Below are 14,210 nucleotides of genomic sequence, written 5' to 3'. Positions count from 1 at the left end.
AACCTTAAACCGCATAAACACATTGCATTACACCAAATACACCAAATAATGTTCTTTTTAGCAACATCATATGACCCCTTTAAATAATTAATGTTCTTTTTTTGTATTTTAGTGTAATAGTTGACTGCTCAATTTGTTAGTAATTAGAAGCATTTTCTGTGCCAAATATTGTTTCTAAAAAGTAAATTAAACTGATTTTGCTTTTAGAGTGTACACTATATACAGTCCATTGCTGCACACATCAGTATTAGCTAAATAAAATCCATAGAAAACTAGAAGACTTAGCATATTTTTGATTGCTTATATTTTATATTGCAAACTGTTCTTTGCTTATCTATACTACTTATTTCTTATATATTACCATTTTTTATGTAGTTTTTGTGTTTACTTATTTCTTTTAATAATTTATTTTAATATTTACTATAAATTGAAGCTTGTAGAAAGATTCAAATTTAATTTCATCAGCAAATACAGTTGTCTGTGAAAGCCTGAAAAAAATCTCACAATTCTGAGTTTATATCTTGCAATTCTGGACCTTTTTTGTTCAGTGGTGAAAATGGTCTTCCACAGTCTGCAATGTTGTTACACATTTGGCAAATAAAACATTGGGTTAATTTATGTATTTTTTAATTAATTCATTAATTTATTTGATGAAAGTTCATAACTGATTATTTCCATACATTTTTATTCGCTTTGTTCAGTGGAGGCCAGCGGCGGCGTGTCTCACTTGGAGCTGCTCTGCTTCAGAACCCACAGCTTCTGATCCTGGATGAGCCCACTGTAGGAGTGGACCCTGTTTTACGGGCCAAGTATGCACAACGTACCTCTATCTCCAGTATTCGTCCGTCTTTACCTTCCATCGCGTCTTCCCATTACCTTTATTAACCTTCTAATGCACTCATACTACTACTAGCACTACCAGTCTGTCTGTCCTGTATATGTGTTTGTGGATTAACCTTGTTCTGCATTCTAAAAGCATGAGGTTTTTGCCCTGCACCACTCCTTTCTCTTACTCTCTCTCTCTCTCTCTCTCTCTCTCTCTCTCAGACATCTCAGCTTAACATTTTAGCTTACATTCATAACTGTGCAGTTACTTTCCTCTTAAGTTAAAGGCTTTCCTAGTATCTTGTGTTTTCATCACACCTTGAAGTTCATTTCATGAACTTATTCACTTGTTCGTACTATAATTATTCAAGTGGCCTTTTCAAAGATTTGCCTCAGTGAATTGGTAGTATGAAGATCATTCACAATGCATAATGGGCAAACAAATCCCAGTGGACTCTTTTGCATGCCTTTGTTTGATCTTTCCATGTGAGAGTATCCTGAGTATGTGGCTTGCTGAAGATTATCCTGCCTTCTATAGGCTCAAGATTCCAACTCATTATAAACTTTTAAAGAAAAGAAGCTTTATGCTGTAAATTCTCAGTGACAATCTTCATTTATTCTTGAGTTTGAGTAATTCATGAACAAAAGGAAGTAAAGAACATGTAGAAGGAGCAGTATTCATGAAAGGAGTGAGTCTGTATGGGTTAAAAGAGGGTCACTGTGTCACAGTTTTGCATATGATGCAGCATTTACTAAGCAGAACATAGATGCAGGTATGTGAAAACTAGAAATATATAATTTTTAACCACAGCCCTCTGTTATTAGTGGTTTTATTACTTCAGAATGATTTATTGTTTAGAAAAGCTAATATCCAGAGAAACATGTTTTCTGCATTTCTATATTTAATTTTTAGGTTAAATTAATTCATTTTTATGCTGAGATCACATTCCAGCTAGACCCCGTTGAACCCTGCTGAAATCCTTTTACATAACAGACTATGGGCCAAGCCTGTCTAAGCCTTGAACCATGTTGGGGTGCTTTGCTTTGTAAGACACTAACCTATGCATTGTGTATATGCTAAGAATGTTAATTGACCAGACCACATACACACTACTGTTCTAAAGTTTGGGGTCAGTAAGATATGTTCACCAAGGTTACATTTATTTATCAAAAATAAAGTAAAAACTGAAATATTGTGAAATATTACAATTTGAAATAGCTTGTCTATCTTCAGTGTCAAATGACCCTTCAGAAATTATTCTAATATGCTGATGTGGTGCTCAGGAAACATTTCTAATTATTATAAATGTTGATAAAAATAAAAATTAATGGAAATATTATATGTTTTTTTTCTAAATTCTTTGATCAATTGAAAGATAAAAAGAACAGCATTTATTTGAAACATAAATATTTTGTAATATAAATGTCTTTACTGTCACTTTTCATTAATTGAAGTCCTTGCTGAGTAAAACTGTTAATTTCTTAATTTAAAAAAAAAATCTTACTGACCCCAAACATTTCAAAGGTGGCGTAAATCATTGCAATTTTTATGACATAGAAGTGTTCATGACTTATTGTTGTCAAAGGAATTTGGGCTCAAAAATCACCTGATTTTATTTCCTGATCATTTTTCTGCCCCTCTGTGTCCTGACACTTTCCACTTTATAACGGGTTGTGTTATCCCATGCCATTGTGGATTCATAGGTTTAATTCCCAAGGAATGTTTGTATTAATAAGTATATGCACTAAAGGTCGGTTGCTTTAGATAAAAGCATCAGCCAAATGCAAACGTGTAAATCTCATAGTGGCCTATTTACACCTGGTCATTTCATGCGTTTTCGCTGATCTGATATCTATCTGATTTGTTAAAACGTGTCCATTTACACTTGGCCACATAAATGTGTCGTCGCAAAACGGATATAAATCCGATCTTCAATTCCCGCGCTATATTTAAATTTAACGGAGTTCACGTCAACGAAATAAAAAGATAAGCGCTGCATTTGATTAATTATTAGTTAATTTGGAGAGCGCGCGGCATTAGCAACTGGAAAGATAGGTTAGTCACACCACTTTTAATGAAGATGATTGTGTGTTGACCGTCTGCGTCTTACTTTCAGTTTCATTCGCGGCAGTTTGCGCGTCGATTTGCCGAAGAGATGCTCAAGCTACTCGTCCGCGGCAATTAAGTAACTACAATGTCATATAGCCTATAACACGCTCTCACACGTTTAGTATTTTAACATTTTGGGAGGAGCAAAATTTACATAGGCCTATGTGGTTTCAACAACCAGATGCATTTACACTGGTCCAGTTTCGTCTGGAATGCGGCCCAGTCCACCTCCTGAAGTGGTTTGAGCGATCGGATTTATATCCGTCTCGAATGCGTTTCGGAGGGCATTTACACCTGGTCTTTTCACGATAGCTATCCGATCTGAAAAAACGCATGAAGTGACCAGGTGTAAACAGGCCGAAAGGTCTCCTATTGCGGGCTTTGATCTTGAAATGAGCTGATAATTAATAAAATGCAGCGCTTATCTTTTGATTTCGTTGACGTGAACTTCGAAAGATCGGATTTATATCCGTTTTGCGACGACACATTTGTGGCCAAGTGTAAATGGAAACGTTTTAACAAATCGGATATCCGATCAGCGAAAACGCATGAAATGACCAGGTGTAAACATGCCCATAAAGACAAAAGTTCCATAAAAAGCACAGCACTCATGCAACAAATTTTCCACTTCTACAGGATATGGCAGCATCTGGTAGACATTGTAAGAGGAGGACAGGTTTCTGTCATTATTACAACGCATTACATTGAGGAAGCCAGACAAGCCAATACGGTAAGATACCTTCCTGTTCTGACCACAAACCTGTACCAGAATTCACTCCCACTCTTGTTAAAATATAAAGTTGCTCAGTTTAAATGTAAAGCTATAGAACAGAAGTGCATGATTTAATAGAGTCATTCTTAGATATCTGGTGTGGGTGGGTGTTTCTTGCACAGCCGAACTACTCAACTCATTACTCATACAGATTTGTTTCTGTAATCCCTTATTATAGGTGTGACTCATTTGCCAAATGTACTTTGTACTGTGGCCTATTACACAACTTTAAAACTAGCTTTTGGCAAAAAAGTACAGGTGAGCTTTTATTTTTGAATTAGCAGACATTTTCTTTAAAAATAAATGCTGGGGTTTTAGAGTTTTGACTAGACTGTTTAATGGTATTGGTATTATTTTTACATGATAACTTATTTCATGCAATAATTAGGGTATATTACTGTATATTGTGTCAAAAAAGGCACTGGTATACATCAGACGAGAGATTCCGGCTGTAGAATTGGGAAAGATTTAAGTCAACTGACTCTATTGTTTAATTTTATTTCTGTTTGTCTTGAGGGCATGATGTCTGTTGTGTTCAAAGTTGCACATAATTTTGTCTGACTGTATAACGTCAACCAGACAGTTGCTACATCCTGTTGATATATTACTCTTGAGTCACATGCACAAACGACACAGATCGACACCAAAGACACAATCACAACATGCTTATTTACAGTAAACTCACTGACCCAGAACAGTGACGTGAATTTCTAAAAATGAGAAGCATTCCTTAAACAACAATACTACGCACTCCTTTCTCTGTCTGCCATCATTCTCTACTCGTAGGTAATGAGATCTCTGTTGTTTCTCTTAGACTTACTTTTGTTTCAGTTTTCAGCTTCTCCGAAAAACAGACTGTGGTAATCTCACATGTGTCTTCTTTGGAGTTTCAAAAGATTGTTACAAACTGTGCTCACGTTTGCCAAGTCAGAGGTCTCAAAATAACTCCAATATCTTTCCTCAAATTTCTACAAGACCAAATCATGTGAGCAATGCTGTTCACATTAAATTATAGCTCTGCTCCTGCTTCAAGTCAACAATTGTTTAATTTATTTCTATTTTTATTTCTCCTTGAGGAAATTTCTAAGTGAATCATCTTAGACTGATTTATACGTGAATTAATAACTAGTAATAGTTCACCCAAAAAATGAAAATTTGCTGAAAATGTCCTCACCCTCAGACCATCCAAGATGTAAATTAGTTTTTTTTTCTTCATCAGAACAGATTTGGAGAAATGTAGCATCATTTACATCACTTGCTCACCAGTGGATTTTCTGCAGTGTATGGGTGCCGTCAAAATGACAGTTCAAAGAGCTGATAAAAACATCACAATAATCCACAGCACGACTCCAATCCATCATGTTTTGGCCAGAAGCCACGGTTTAAAGTTAAACTGCCTTACTGATGGATTTGTTTCTTACAAACACAGCTTTTCACTTCTCAACATATAAATTGATGGACTGGTGGCATGTAGACTATTTGTGGATTATTATGTTGTTTTTATCAGCTGTTTGGACTCTCATTCTGAGGCACCCATTCACTGCAGAGGATGTATTGGTGAGCAAGTGATGTGATGCTACATTTCTCCAAATCAGTTCTGATAAAGAAACAAACTCATCAACATCTTGGATGGCCTGAGGATGAGTACATGTTCATTTTTGGGTGAACTATTCCTTTAAACCATTATACCATTAGGTCTTCTAAGCTATAAAAGAGCAACATGAGCAATAAAAACAGTGTTTTTTTCTGTCTCTTTAGGTGGGTTTGATGAGGAATGGTCGATTATTAGCTGAAGGTCCCCCGGATGCTGTTATGAAGCAACACAATGCAGCAGTAAGTGTGCACATACACGCACATATCTCATATGCATGTACTGTACATGCAAAATGGTTTATTTAACCTTTCAAATGCATCTATGTTTGTGCATTAGACATTAGAGAGTGCGTTCTTGCAACTTTGTGAGGACTCTGATCAGATGGGCTCCAAACAGAGTCCTCAGGGCCGTCCACTGGACAGCAGCCCATCTCCAGACAGTATGAGAGATGAGAGCAGAGAGCCCATACTGAGAAAGAGCGCACCAGAGGACATACCCAAATATAAAGGTACAACAAAGAGGGAGAAATTCACTTGCTCTAAAATACTGCATGCAAAACTTAAACTAAAACTGAAATAGAAATTCACTTTTGTATTGACATAAAATGGCACTGGTTTCATAAATGTACCAAAAAATATGTATTTAGAATAACAGTTTTTGATCACCGTTGAGACTGTGATGCTTGCAGTTGAAATGTTCTTGTGTCTCTACAGCTGACTGGAAAGTGCGAGCTAGACACATCATACCAAAATGGCGTAACATTGCAGCGCTGATGATCAAGACGATTGTTCGAATGAGGAGAATGCCAGGGTATTGATGTCTTAAAGTATTTATGGACCCTTTGGACAGACTGTGATTTTTACTGTGAAGCTTTTTTTTTTTTAATATTATTTCGTATTATTAAGCAAACTGAATAAATGGATGACTGCAGTAAAAATGGAATTAAACGTAATAACCACTTTCTTAAATGTACTTAAATATCTTACTGTTGTCCTTCACAAACAATCTCTTGCACTGTGCAGATTTCTGATAATCAAAGCATTTTAACTCAAAACAAAGTTTTGTGTACGTTCCTCTGGTTTGTACTCAGGTCCATTTGTTTCCAGTTCTTGTTGCCTGTAATTCAGATCTGTCTGATGTGCTTGTGTATTGGTGGAGACCCCAAAGGCATTGATGTGGCAGTGGTAAATAATGAAACCAGTCCCAGTGCCTATAGTAGATCACTACTGTCCTTCCTTGACAACACAAGTGTATACAAGGTAAACATAAAATTTAAAAAATAAAGATCCTGTGTAAATAGTACTAAAATTGTCTTTTGACAATATTATATCTTCTTTTTTATTCTTTAAAAAAATCAAAATTAGAGACAGACAGACTCTTATTCTCTCACTTCCTCTTTTCTTGATTTCACTTCAACAAATCGGAGAAAAAAAAACAACTTTATAAATAGTCAAGAGAAAAAACTGTACATTTTCAGTGTTCATTTCTAGATCAAAATACAGTTTCCTGTTTCCTTTCTGCAGGTGAGCTTGTCTCATTCTGAAGCTTTTGCTGGTATCTATAATGGGGAATACTGGGGTGTCATAGAGTTTGGGGAGAATTTCACCAGCTATCTAACCAAAAGGTGAGCTCCATTGTGTAAAAAGTTTATGAAAATGACCTGAAAGAACATGTTTTGCTTTGATGTTGTGACCAAAGAATGTCAGCCAAGTTTCATAATCCTGATCGTAAAACTCACCTTGAGAAAGTCACTTGTTTGTTCTGTCAAGTAAGCTGTCATTTGATCGTGCATGTTTATAAACACAAAAATTTGGACCATGCGTCTTGTTTGGCCAGTTCATTTACAAATTCTATTTTAACCAATAAACTCTATTGTTAACCAACACGGCAAGTAGATCTATTTTTGTCCAGCCTCTTTTTTGTTCATAAGAGGGCGACTTCAAATGAACTCATGGTGATGATTTTTCTGCATCTTCTTAAGGTGTCATAGATGTTCTTAATGCAATATTAGACCCATCCCTCGTATTAAGGGTTCACTTGCATCAGCTAATCATGCACACTCAAATATCATACACATAACACAAACACCTGCCTCATAGTCAGAAACACTCGACTGCGTCACTGCACACACCTACACACACCAGCCCTGTGTATTCACACACATAAACACAAGTACATACCAATATGATGGGCAAAAAATGACTGCATGTGAATGTTTTTCCATCTGACATTAAACATTAGGCCTGATTACGTCATCAACTACCTGTATGAGGTGTTTTCCCTTCAGCCTAAAAAACGCAAGCATTCATGTAAACAATGATGTGTCAGGTGAGAATGACTGTAGCAGAGCGACTGATGGGGAGAGTGTTGGAAGAGGCTAAAAGGAGTGAATCACCGTGTTTTTAATGTGAAGAAAAGCAGGTCTGTCCTGCCTTTCTGTGTTAGTCTTTCCATATGTGTCATGTTTTGTGCATCACTGTCCTGACTGGAGCTTTTTGAATATCACACATATTTATATTTTTCTTACTTGGTTTAAACATGACCCATGTTAGACGTAACAGCTGTGGCTTTAAATGGTAAATGAGTAAAATTGTTTAAATGTATGCTTATTTGTTCGTGTGCTTGTGTGTGTGCAGGATGCTGCAGCCCAGAGTCTCCAGAGATGTGGTTGAAGGAGGATCAGTACATGTTTGGCTGGATCTGACCAGTGAGTTTTATTCACTTTTAGTCCAATCAATATTACTTGGCTTTTGATTTCACTTGACCTCATATTGCTGCCACAAGAGGGTGCCCTTTATGTCTTGAGAGCCTTTATGGCTGTGGCTGAATTGAATCTCTGTTGAACTGATTTGCAGTGAATTTTGCATGAATCTTTGGAAATAAAGTGGGATTCAAATGTCTGAGACCATTATTAGCTTCTATTTTACATGCTTTTAATTAATCAATTTAGATTTTTTTTATTACATATTTTATGTGGTTAGATAAACAATTTTGAGTTAAGCAATTAAACTCTATTTCAGTATAACATTTGTACTCATCAACATTTCAGACCGACAAATTGCCCTGATGCTGCAGAAAAAACTTCATGAGGCCTTTGAGGTTAGTTTTAAAGATGCACATTTAAGTTTTTTCCCATCCTTTGAACACAAGAAACTGATTTTCCTTGTCTTATTCTGATCTTTCAAAAGGCTTTTATCGAGACAAAGCTGGGGAGTTTGTCATACATGGTGGCCGTCCCTATAAAAGTGAGTACAGAGCACTGATGTTCTTAATCAATGAGGAATTTCAAAGCTCGAATGAGTCATACACCTTTGTTCTCAATATTCTTTATGTCATTTTATTGTCTTTTTTTTTCTCTTCATCTCTGTCTTTTTCTCTTTTATCTAAAGCTCGAATGAGTCATACACCTTTGTTCTCAATATTCTTTATGTAATTTTATTGTCTTTTTTTTTCTCTTCATCTCTGTCTTTTTCTCTTTTATCTATTTTTTTTTTCTCTGTGTGCCTTTTACTACTATCCTCTCATATATCTGTCTTCTTTTTCTTTATATCTCGCTTTATTCTTCCTTTCTTAAAATACCCTCCTTATTTCTTGTTTCATGTGGTTTCATAGTTTGAAGAACCTATATATGGCAATAAGAACACAGATTTCACAACTTTTGTGACACCAGGAGCTGTTTTGAGGTAAACACACATGCAGTACATTCACATGTATGCCATTAATTATATCAGTCACAACATTAACACACACACACACACACACACACACACACACACACACACACACTTACAGCCATTCAAATGTATTACTACACTGACGGATAATACTACTGCATCATGATGGACCTCTTTCCAATATCATTTATCTCTTCTTTTCTTTCTCTTTTTAGCATCACATTTTACCTGGCAGTGGGGTTGACCGCTCTGTCCTTTGTGTTAGAGAGAAAGGAGGGGCTGCTGGACAGGTGCTGGGTGGCAGGTGAGACAGCTCACATCAACCAGATGGCCATCATTTGACTTAGGAATAAATTCAGTAAAGAATCGTGGCACTTTTGAATGGAGTATTTCAGCATAAAATCCTGTCTTGTTTCCTTACCACCCACAAACCAGGTGAATAAGAGCTGTCTCATTCACAACCCAAAACTTAGAGCTGTCCTGCAGAATGAGAAATTATGCCTATTTACACAAATAATGTTTAGCTCTAAACTTTTAGATTAGAATAAGTGGGCACATTTATTGAATTCAACCCTTACTTTTCATCAAGACTTCATGAACAAGCAGTTTTAGAGATTTACCAATAGAGGGAGCTGATCACCCACAGCAGCTAAAAGAAACATTTTTCCTGGTCTTATTCTGAACTTTCAAAAGGCTTTTATCGAGACAAAGCTGGGGAGTTTGTCATACATGGTGGCCGTCCCTATAAAAGTGAGTACAGAGCACTGATGTTCTTAATCAATGAGGAATTTCAAAGCTCGAATGAGTCATACACCTTTGTTCTCAATATTCTTTATGTAATTTTATTGTCTTTTTTTTTCTCTTCATCTCTGTCTTTTTCTCTTTTATCTATTTTTTTTTTCTCTGTGTGCCTTTTACTACTATCCTCTCATATATCTGTCTTCTTTTTCTTTATATCTCGCTTTATTCTTCCTTTCTTAAAATACCCTCCTTATTTCTTGTTTCATGTGGTTTCATAGTTTGAAGAACCTATATATGGCAAAAAGAACACAGATTTCACAACTTTTGTGACGCCAGGGGCAGTTTTGAGGTAAGCACACATGCATGCACATGTATGCCATTAATTACATTAATCACAACATTAGTACAGATGCACACTTACAGCCATTCAAAGGTATTAATACAGTGTCAGATAATACTACTGCATCATGATGGACCTCTTTCCAATATCATTTATCTCTTCTTTTCTTTCTCTTTTTAGCATCACATTTTACCTGGCAGTGGGGTTTATCGCTCTGTCCTTTGTGTTAGAGAGAAAGGAGGGGCTGCTGGACAGGTGCTGGGTGGCAGGTGAGACAGCTCACATCAACCAGATGGCCATCATTTGACTTAGGAATAAATTCAGTAAAGAATCGTGGCACTTTTGAATGGAGTATTTCAGCATAAAATCCTGTCTTGTTTCCTTACCACCCACAAACCAGGTGAATAAGAGCTGTCTCATTCACAACCCAAAACTTAGAGCTGTCCTGCAGAATGAGAAATTATGCCTATTTACACAAATAATGTTTAGCTCTAAACTTTTAGATTAGAATAAGTGGGCACATTTATTGAATTCAACCCTTACTTTTCATCAAGACTTCATGAACAAGCAGTTTTAGAGATTTACCAATAGAGGGAGCTGATCACCCACAGCAGCTAAAAACATGAGCAGCATAGTTTTAAAAACACCTGGTAAGCATTTCATAGATGTATGTGAATATATGTTTCTTTGTGTGTGTTTCTCTAAAGGTGTAAGTTCTCTGGAGACCATGCTGGCACACCTCTTCTCACAGCTGTTTGTTATCAGTGTTCAGATCATCCTTCTGCTGATCTTCATCCTGCTGGTCTTCAAAGTGAGTGTGTGTGTGTGTATGTGTGTGAGAGAGATGTGTGTTTGTTTGTCAGCTGTGTGTCTATCTCTCATTAATAATTTACATTAATGTCTACATCCACACTAGCGTTTTCAAGCATTTTCCATAAATTTCTCATCCACACTGAAACGCCAGTAAACTTTAAATTCGCTTTGCTACACGATCCAGAGGGAACAGACATGATACTGTACGTTTTTGTGCAATTCTTCTGGCAGGATAATTTTATTTAGGAAAATATCTCACCATTCACCATTCAATGTCCAGGTCGCATTCACTCACGATTGTATGTCAGATCTAAAATGCAACTGCCTTCATGTTTTGCCACAAACAGCAATCGCGAGTAAATTTTCTGTCATCTTTGCAGCACTGTGATGAGTGTACAAAGTAACACATCTGTAGCAATAGTGTGAAAGTGAATAGCACATAACAGGCACAATACCGGTATAAACATAGATATCTATTGGTACAGTATGTGTCACATTACTAAATTTGCATCATCGTTTTCAAAAGCCTCCGTTTTCACAGTCCACACTACAACGCGAAAACTACGTTTTCAAATATATCCACTTTGGACAGCATTTTCAAAAAGCTCGGTTTTCTTTGACAAAACGCCATCTCAGTGTGGATGGAAGGCCAAAATGGAGAGAAAAAGATGCGTTTTCAAACGAAAACGTATTAGTGTGGACAAGGCCTTAGTAGTCCACTGTGAAGTAGTGTACCACTGTGTAGTGTAGTGCAGGACTGTACACAATATTTACACAAGACCAAAAGCAATCTAAAGCCAAATTTAAAGCAATCAGATCCTCTCAACTTAGGTTTTAGAAGGATATTTAACCAGAATCTCTTTTTATTCTTTTATTAACAAATAATTAGAAATTTGTGATTAATACACACACACACACACACACACACACACACACACACACACACACACACTTACAGCCATTCAAATGTATTACTACACTGACGGATAATACTACTGCATCATGATGGACCTCTTTCCAATATCATTTATCTCTTCTTTTCTTTCTCTTTTTAGCATCACATTTTACCTGGCAGTGGGGTTGACCGCTCTGTCCTTTGTGTTAGAGAGAAAGGAGGGGCTGCTGGACAGGTGCTGGGTGGCAGGTGAGACAGCTCACATCAACCAGATGGCCATCATTTGACTTAGGAATAAATTCAGTAAAGAATCGTGGCACTTTTGAATGGAGTATTTCAGCATAAAATCCTGTCTTGTTTCCTTACCACCCACAAACCAGGTGAATAAGAGCTGTCTCATTCACAACCCAAAACTTAGAGCTGTCCTGCAGAATGAGAAATTATGCCTATTTACACAAATAATGTTTAGCTCTAAACTTTTAGATTAGAATAAGTGGGCACATTTATTGAATTCAACCCTTACTTTTCATCAAGACTTCATGAACAAGCAGTTTTAGAGATTTACCAATAGAGGGAGCTGATCACCCACAGCAGCTAAAAACATGAGCAGCATAGTTTTAAAAACACCTGGTAAGCATTTCATAGATGTATGTGAATATATGTTTCTTTGTGTGTGTTTCTCTAAAGGTGTAAGTTCTCTGGAGACCATGCTGGCACACCTCTTCTCACAGCTGTTTGTTATCAGTGTTCAGATCATCCTTCTGCTGATCTTCATCCTGCTGGTCTTCAAAGTGAGTGTGTGTGTGTGTATGTGTGTGAGAGAGATGTGTGTTTGTTTGTCAGCTGTGTGTCTATCTCTCATTAATAATTTACATTAATGTCTACATCCACACTAGCGTTTTCAAGCATTTTCCATAAATTTCTCATCCACACTGAAACGCCAGTAAACTTTAAATTCGCTTTGCTACACGATCCAGAGGGAACAGACATGATACTGTACGTTTTTGTGCAATTCTTCTGGCAGGATAATTTTATTTAGGAAAATATCTCACCATTCACCATTCAATGTCCAGGTCGCATTCACTCACGATTGTATGTCAGATCTAAAATGCAACTGCCTTCATGTTTTGCCACAAACAGCAATCGCGAGTAAATTTTCTGTCATCTTTGCAGCACTGTGATGAGTGTACAAAGTAACACATCTGTAGCAATAGTGTGAAAGTGAATAGCACATAACAGGCACAATACCGGTATAAACATAGATATCTATTGGTACAGTATGTGTCACATTACTAAATTTGCATCATCGTTTTCAAAAGCCTCCGTTTTCACAGTCCACACTACAACGCGAAAACTACGTTTTCAAATATATCCACTTTGGACAGCATTTTCAAAAAGCTCGGTTTTCTTTGACAAAACGCCATCTCAGTGTGGATGGAAGGCCAAAATGGAGAGAAAAAGATGCGTTTTCAAACGAAAACGTATTAGTGTGGACAAGGCCTTAGTAGTCCACTGTGAAGTAGTGTACCACTGTGTAGTGTAGTGCAGGACTGTACACAATATTTACACAAGACCAAAAGCAATCTAAAGCCAAATTTAAAGCAATCAGATCCTCTCAACTTAGGTTTTAGAAGGATATTTAACCAGAATCTCTTTTTATTCTTTTATTAACAAATAATTAGAAATTTGTGAAAAGGTGTATGTTTTTCAATGTATAAGCTAGATATGTTTATACATTGGCATTCAAAAGTTTCGGTTCGTAAGATTTTTATTTATTCATGTTTTTGAAAGATGTCTCTGAAGGCTGTATTTATTTGATAAAAAATGCAGCGAAAAAAGTACTAACACAAAGTATTATTACAATTAGAAAACTGAAGAAAGAAATTCATACAGGTTTGGAACAACTTAAGGGTGAGTAAATGATGACAGACTTTTCATTTTTGGGTGAAGTATCCCGTAAGGGGATATTCGAAAATGAAAATTTTGTGATTAATTACTCACCCTCATGTCGTTCCAAACCTGTAAGACCTCTGTTCATCTTTGGAACACAAATTAAGATATTTTTGATGAAATCCGAGAGCTTTCTGACCCTGCATAGACAGCAACACAACTGACATGTTCAAGGCCCAGAAACGTAGTAAGGACAACGTAGTACCACAACATATGCATGTGATACTGCTGACTCGGGAGCCAGCCTTGTTTACAAGCACAGGTATTCACACGCATGTGTCGTGGTACTCTTGTGAATAAAGTTGTTATTTTTGTTTTCTTTGCACATAAAAAGTATTCTCGTAGCTTCATAATAATAATTAAGGTTGAACCACTGATGTCACATGGACTATTTTAACAATGTCCTTACTACCTTTCTGGGCCTTCAATGTGGTAGTTGTGTTGCTGTCTATGCAGGGTCAGAAAGCTCTCAGATTTCATCAAAAATATCTTAATT

General features: G+C 36.6%; 1 protein-coding gene across 1 annotated transcript in view; it reads left to right on the top strand.

The window, feature by feature from the left end:
• The window catches only part of LOC107670885 (ABC transporter G family member 23-like), a 27,253-nt gene that overhangs the window by 6,518 nt on the left and 6,525 nt on the right, over nt 1-14,210 (top strand). The window contains exons 5-17 of the mRNA XM_016463686.1: nt 702-809; nt 3,572-3,665; nt 5,466-5,540; nt 5,638-5,809; nt 6,015-6,111; nt 6,392-6,560; nt 6,825-6,925; nt 7,938-8,008; nt 8,351-8,400; nt 8,490-8,546; nt 8,914-8,984; nt 9,191-9,279; nt 10,764-10,867. Of these exons, the coding sequence (XP_016319172.1) occupies nt 702-809; nt 3,572-3,665; nt 5,466-5,540; nt 5,638-5,809; nt 6,015-6,111; nt 6,392-6,560; nt 6,825-6,925; nt 7,938-8,008; nt 8,351-8,400; nt 8,490-8,546; nt 8,914-8,984; nt 9,191-9,279; nt 10,764-10,867 (1,258 nt within the window). The remainder of the gene's footprint in view (nt 1-701; nt 810-3,571; nt 3,666-5,465; nt 5,541-5,637; nt 5,810-6,014; nt 6,112-6,391; nt 6,561-6,824; nt 6,926-7,937; nt 8,009-8,350; nt 8,401-8,489; nt 8,547-8,913; nt 8,985-9,190; nt 9,280-10,763; nt 10,868-14,210) is intronic.

This window comes from Sinocyclocheilus anshuiensis, unplaced genomic scaffold (genome assembly GCF_001515605.1).
Source record: "Sinocyclocheilus anshuiensis isolate Anshui unplaced genomic scaffold, SAMN03320099.WGS_v1.1 scaffold784, whole genome shotgun sequence".
NCBI lineage: Eukaryota > Metazoa > Chordata > Actinopteri > Cypriniformes > Cyprinidae > Sinocyclocheilus > Sinocyclocheilus anshuiensis.
The sequence above is the reverse complement of the archived record's forward strand: the minus strand, read 5'-3'. Positions and strand labels throughout refer to the sequence as shown.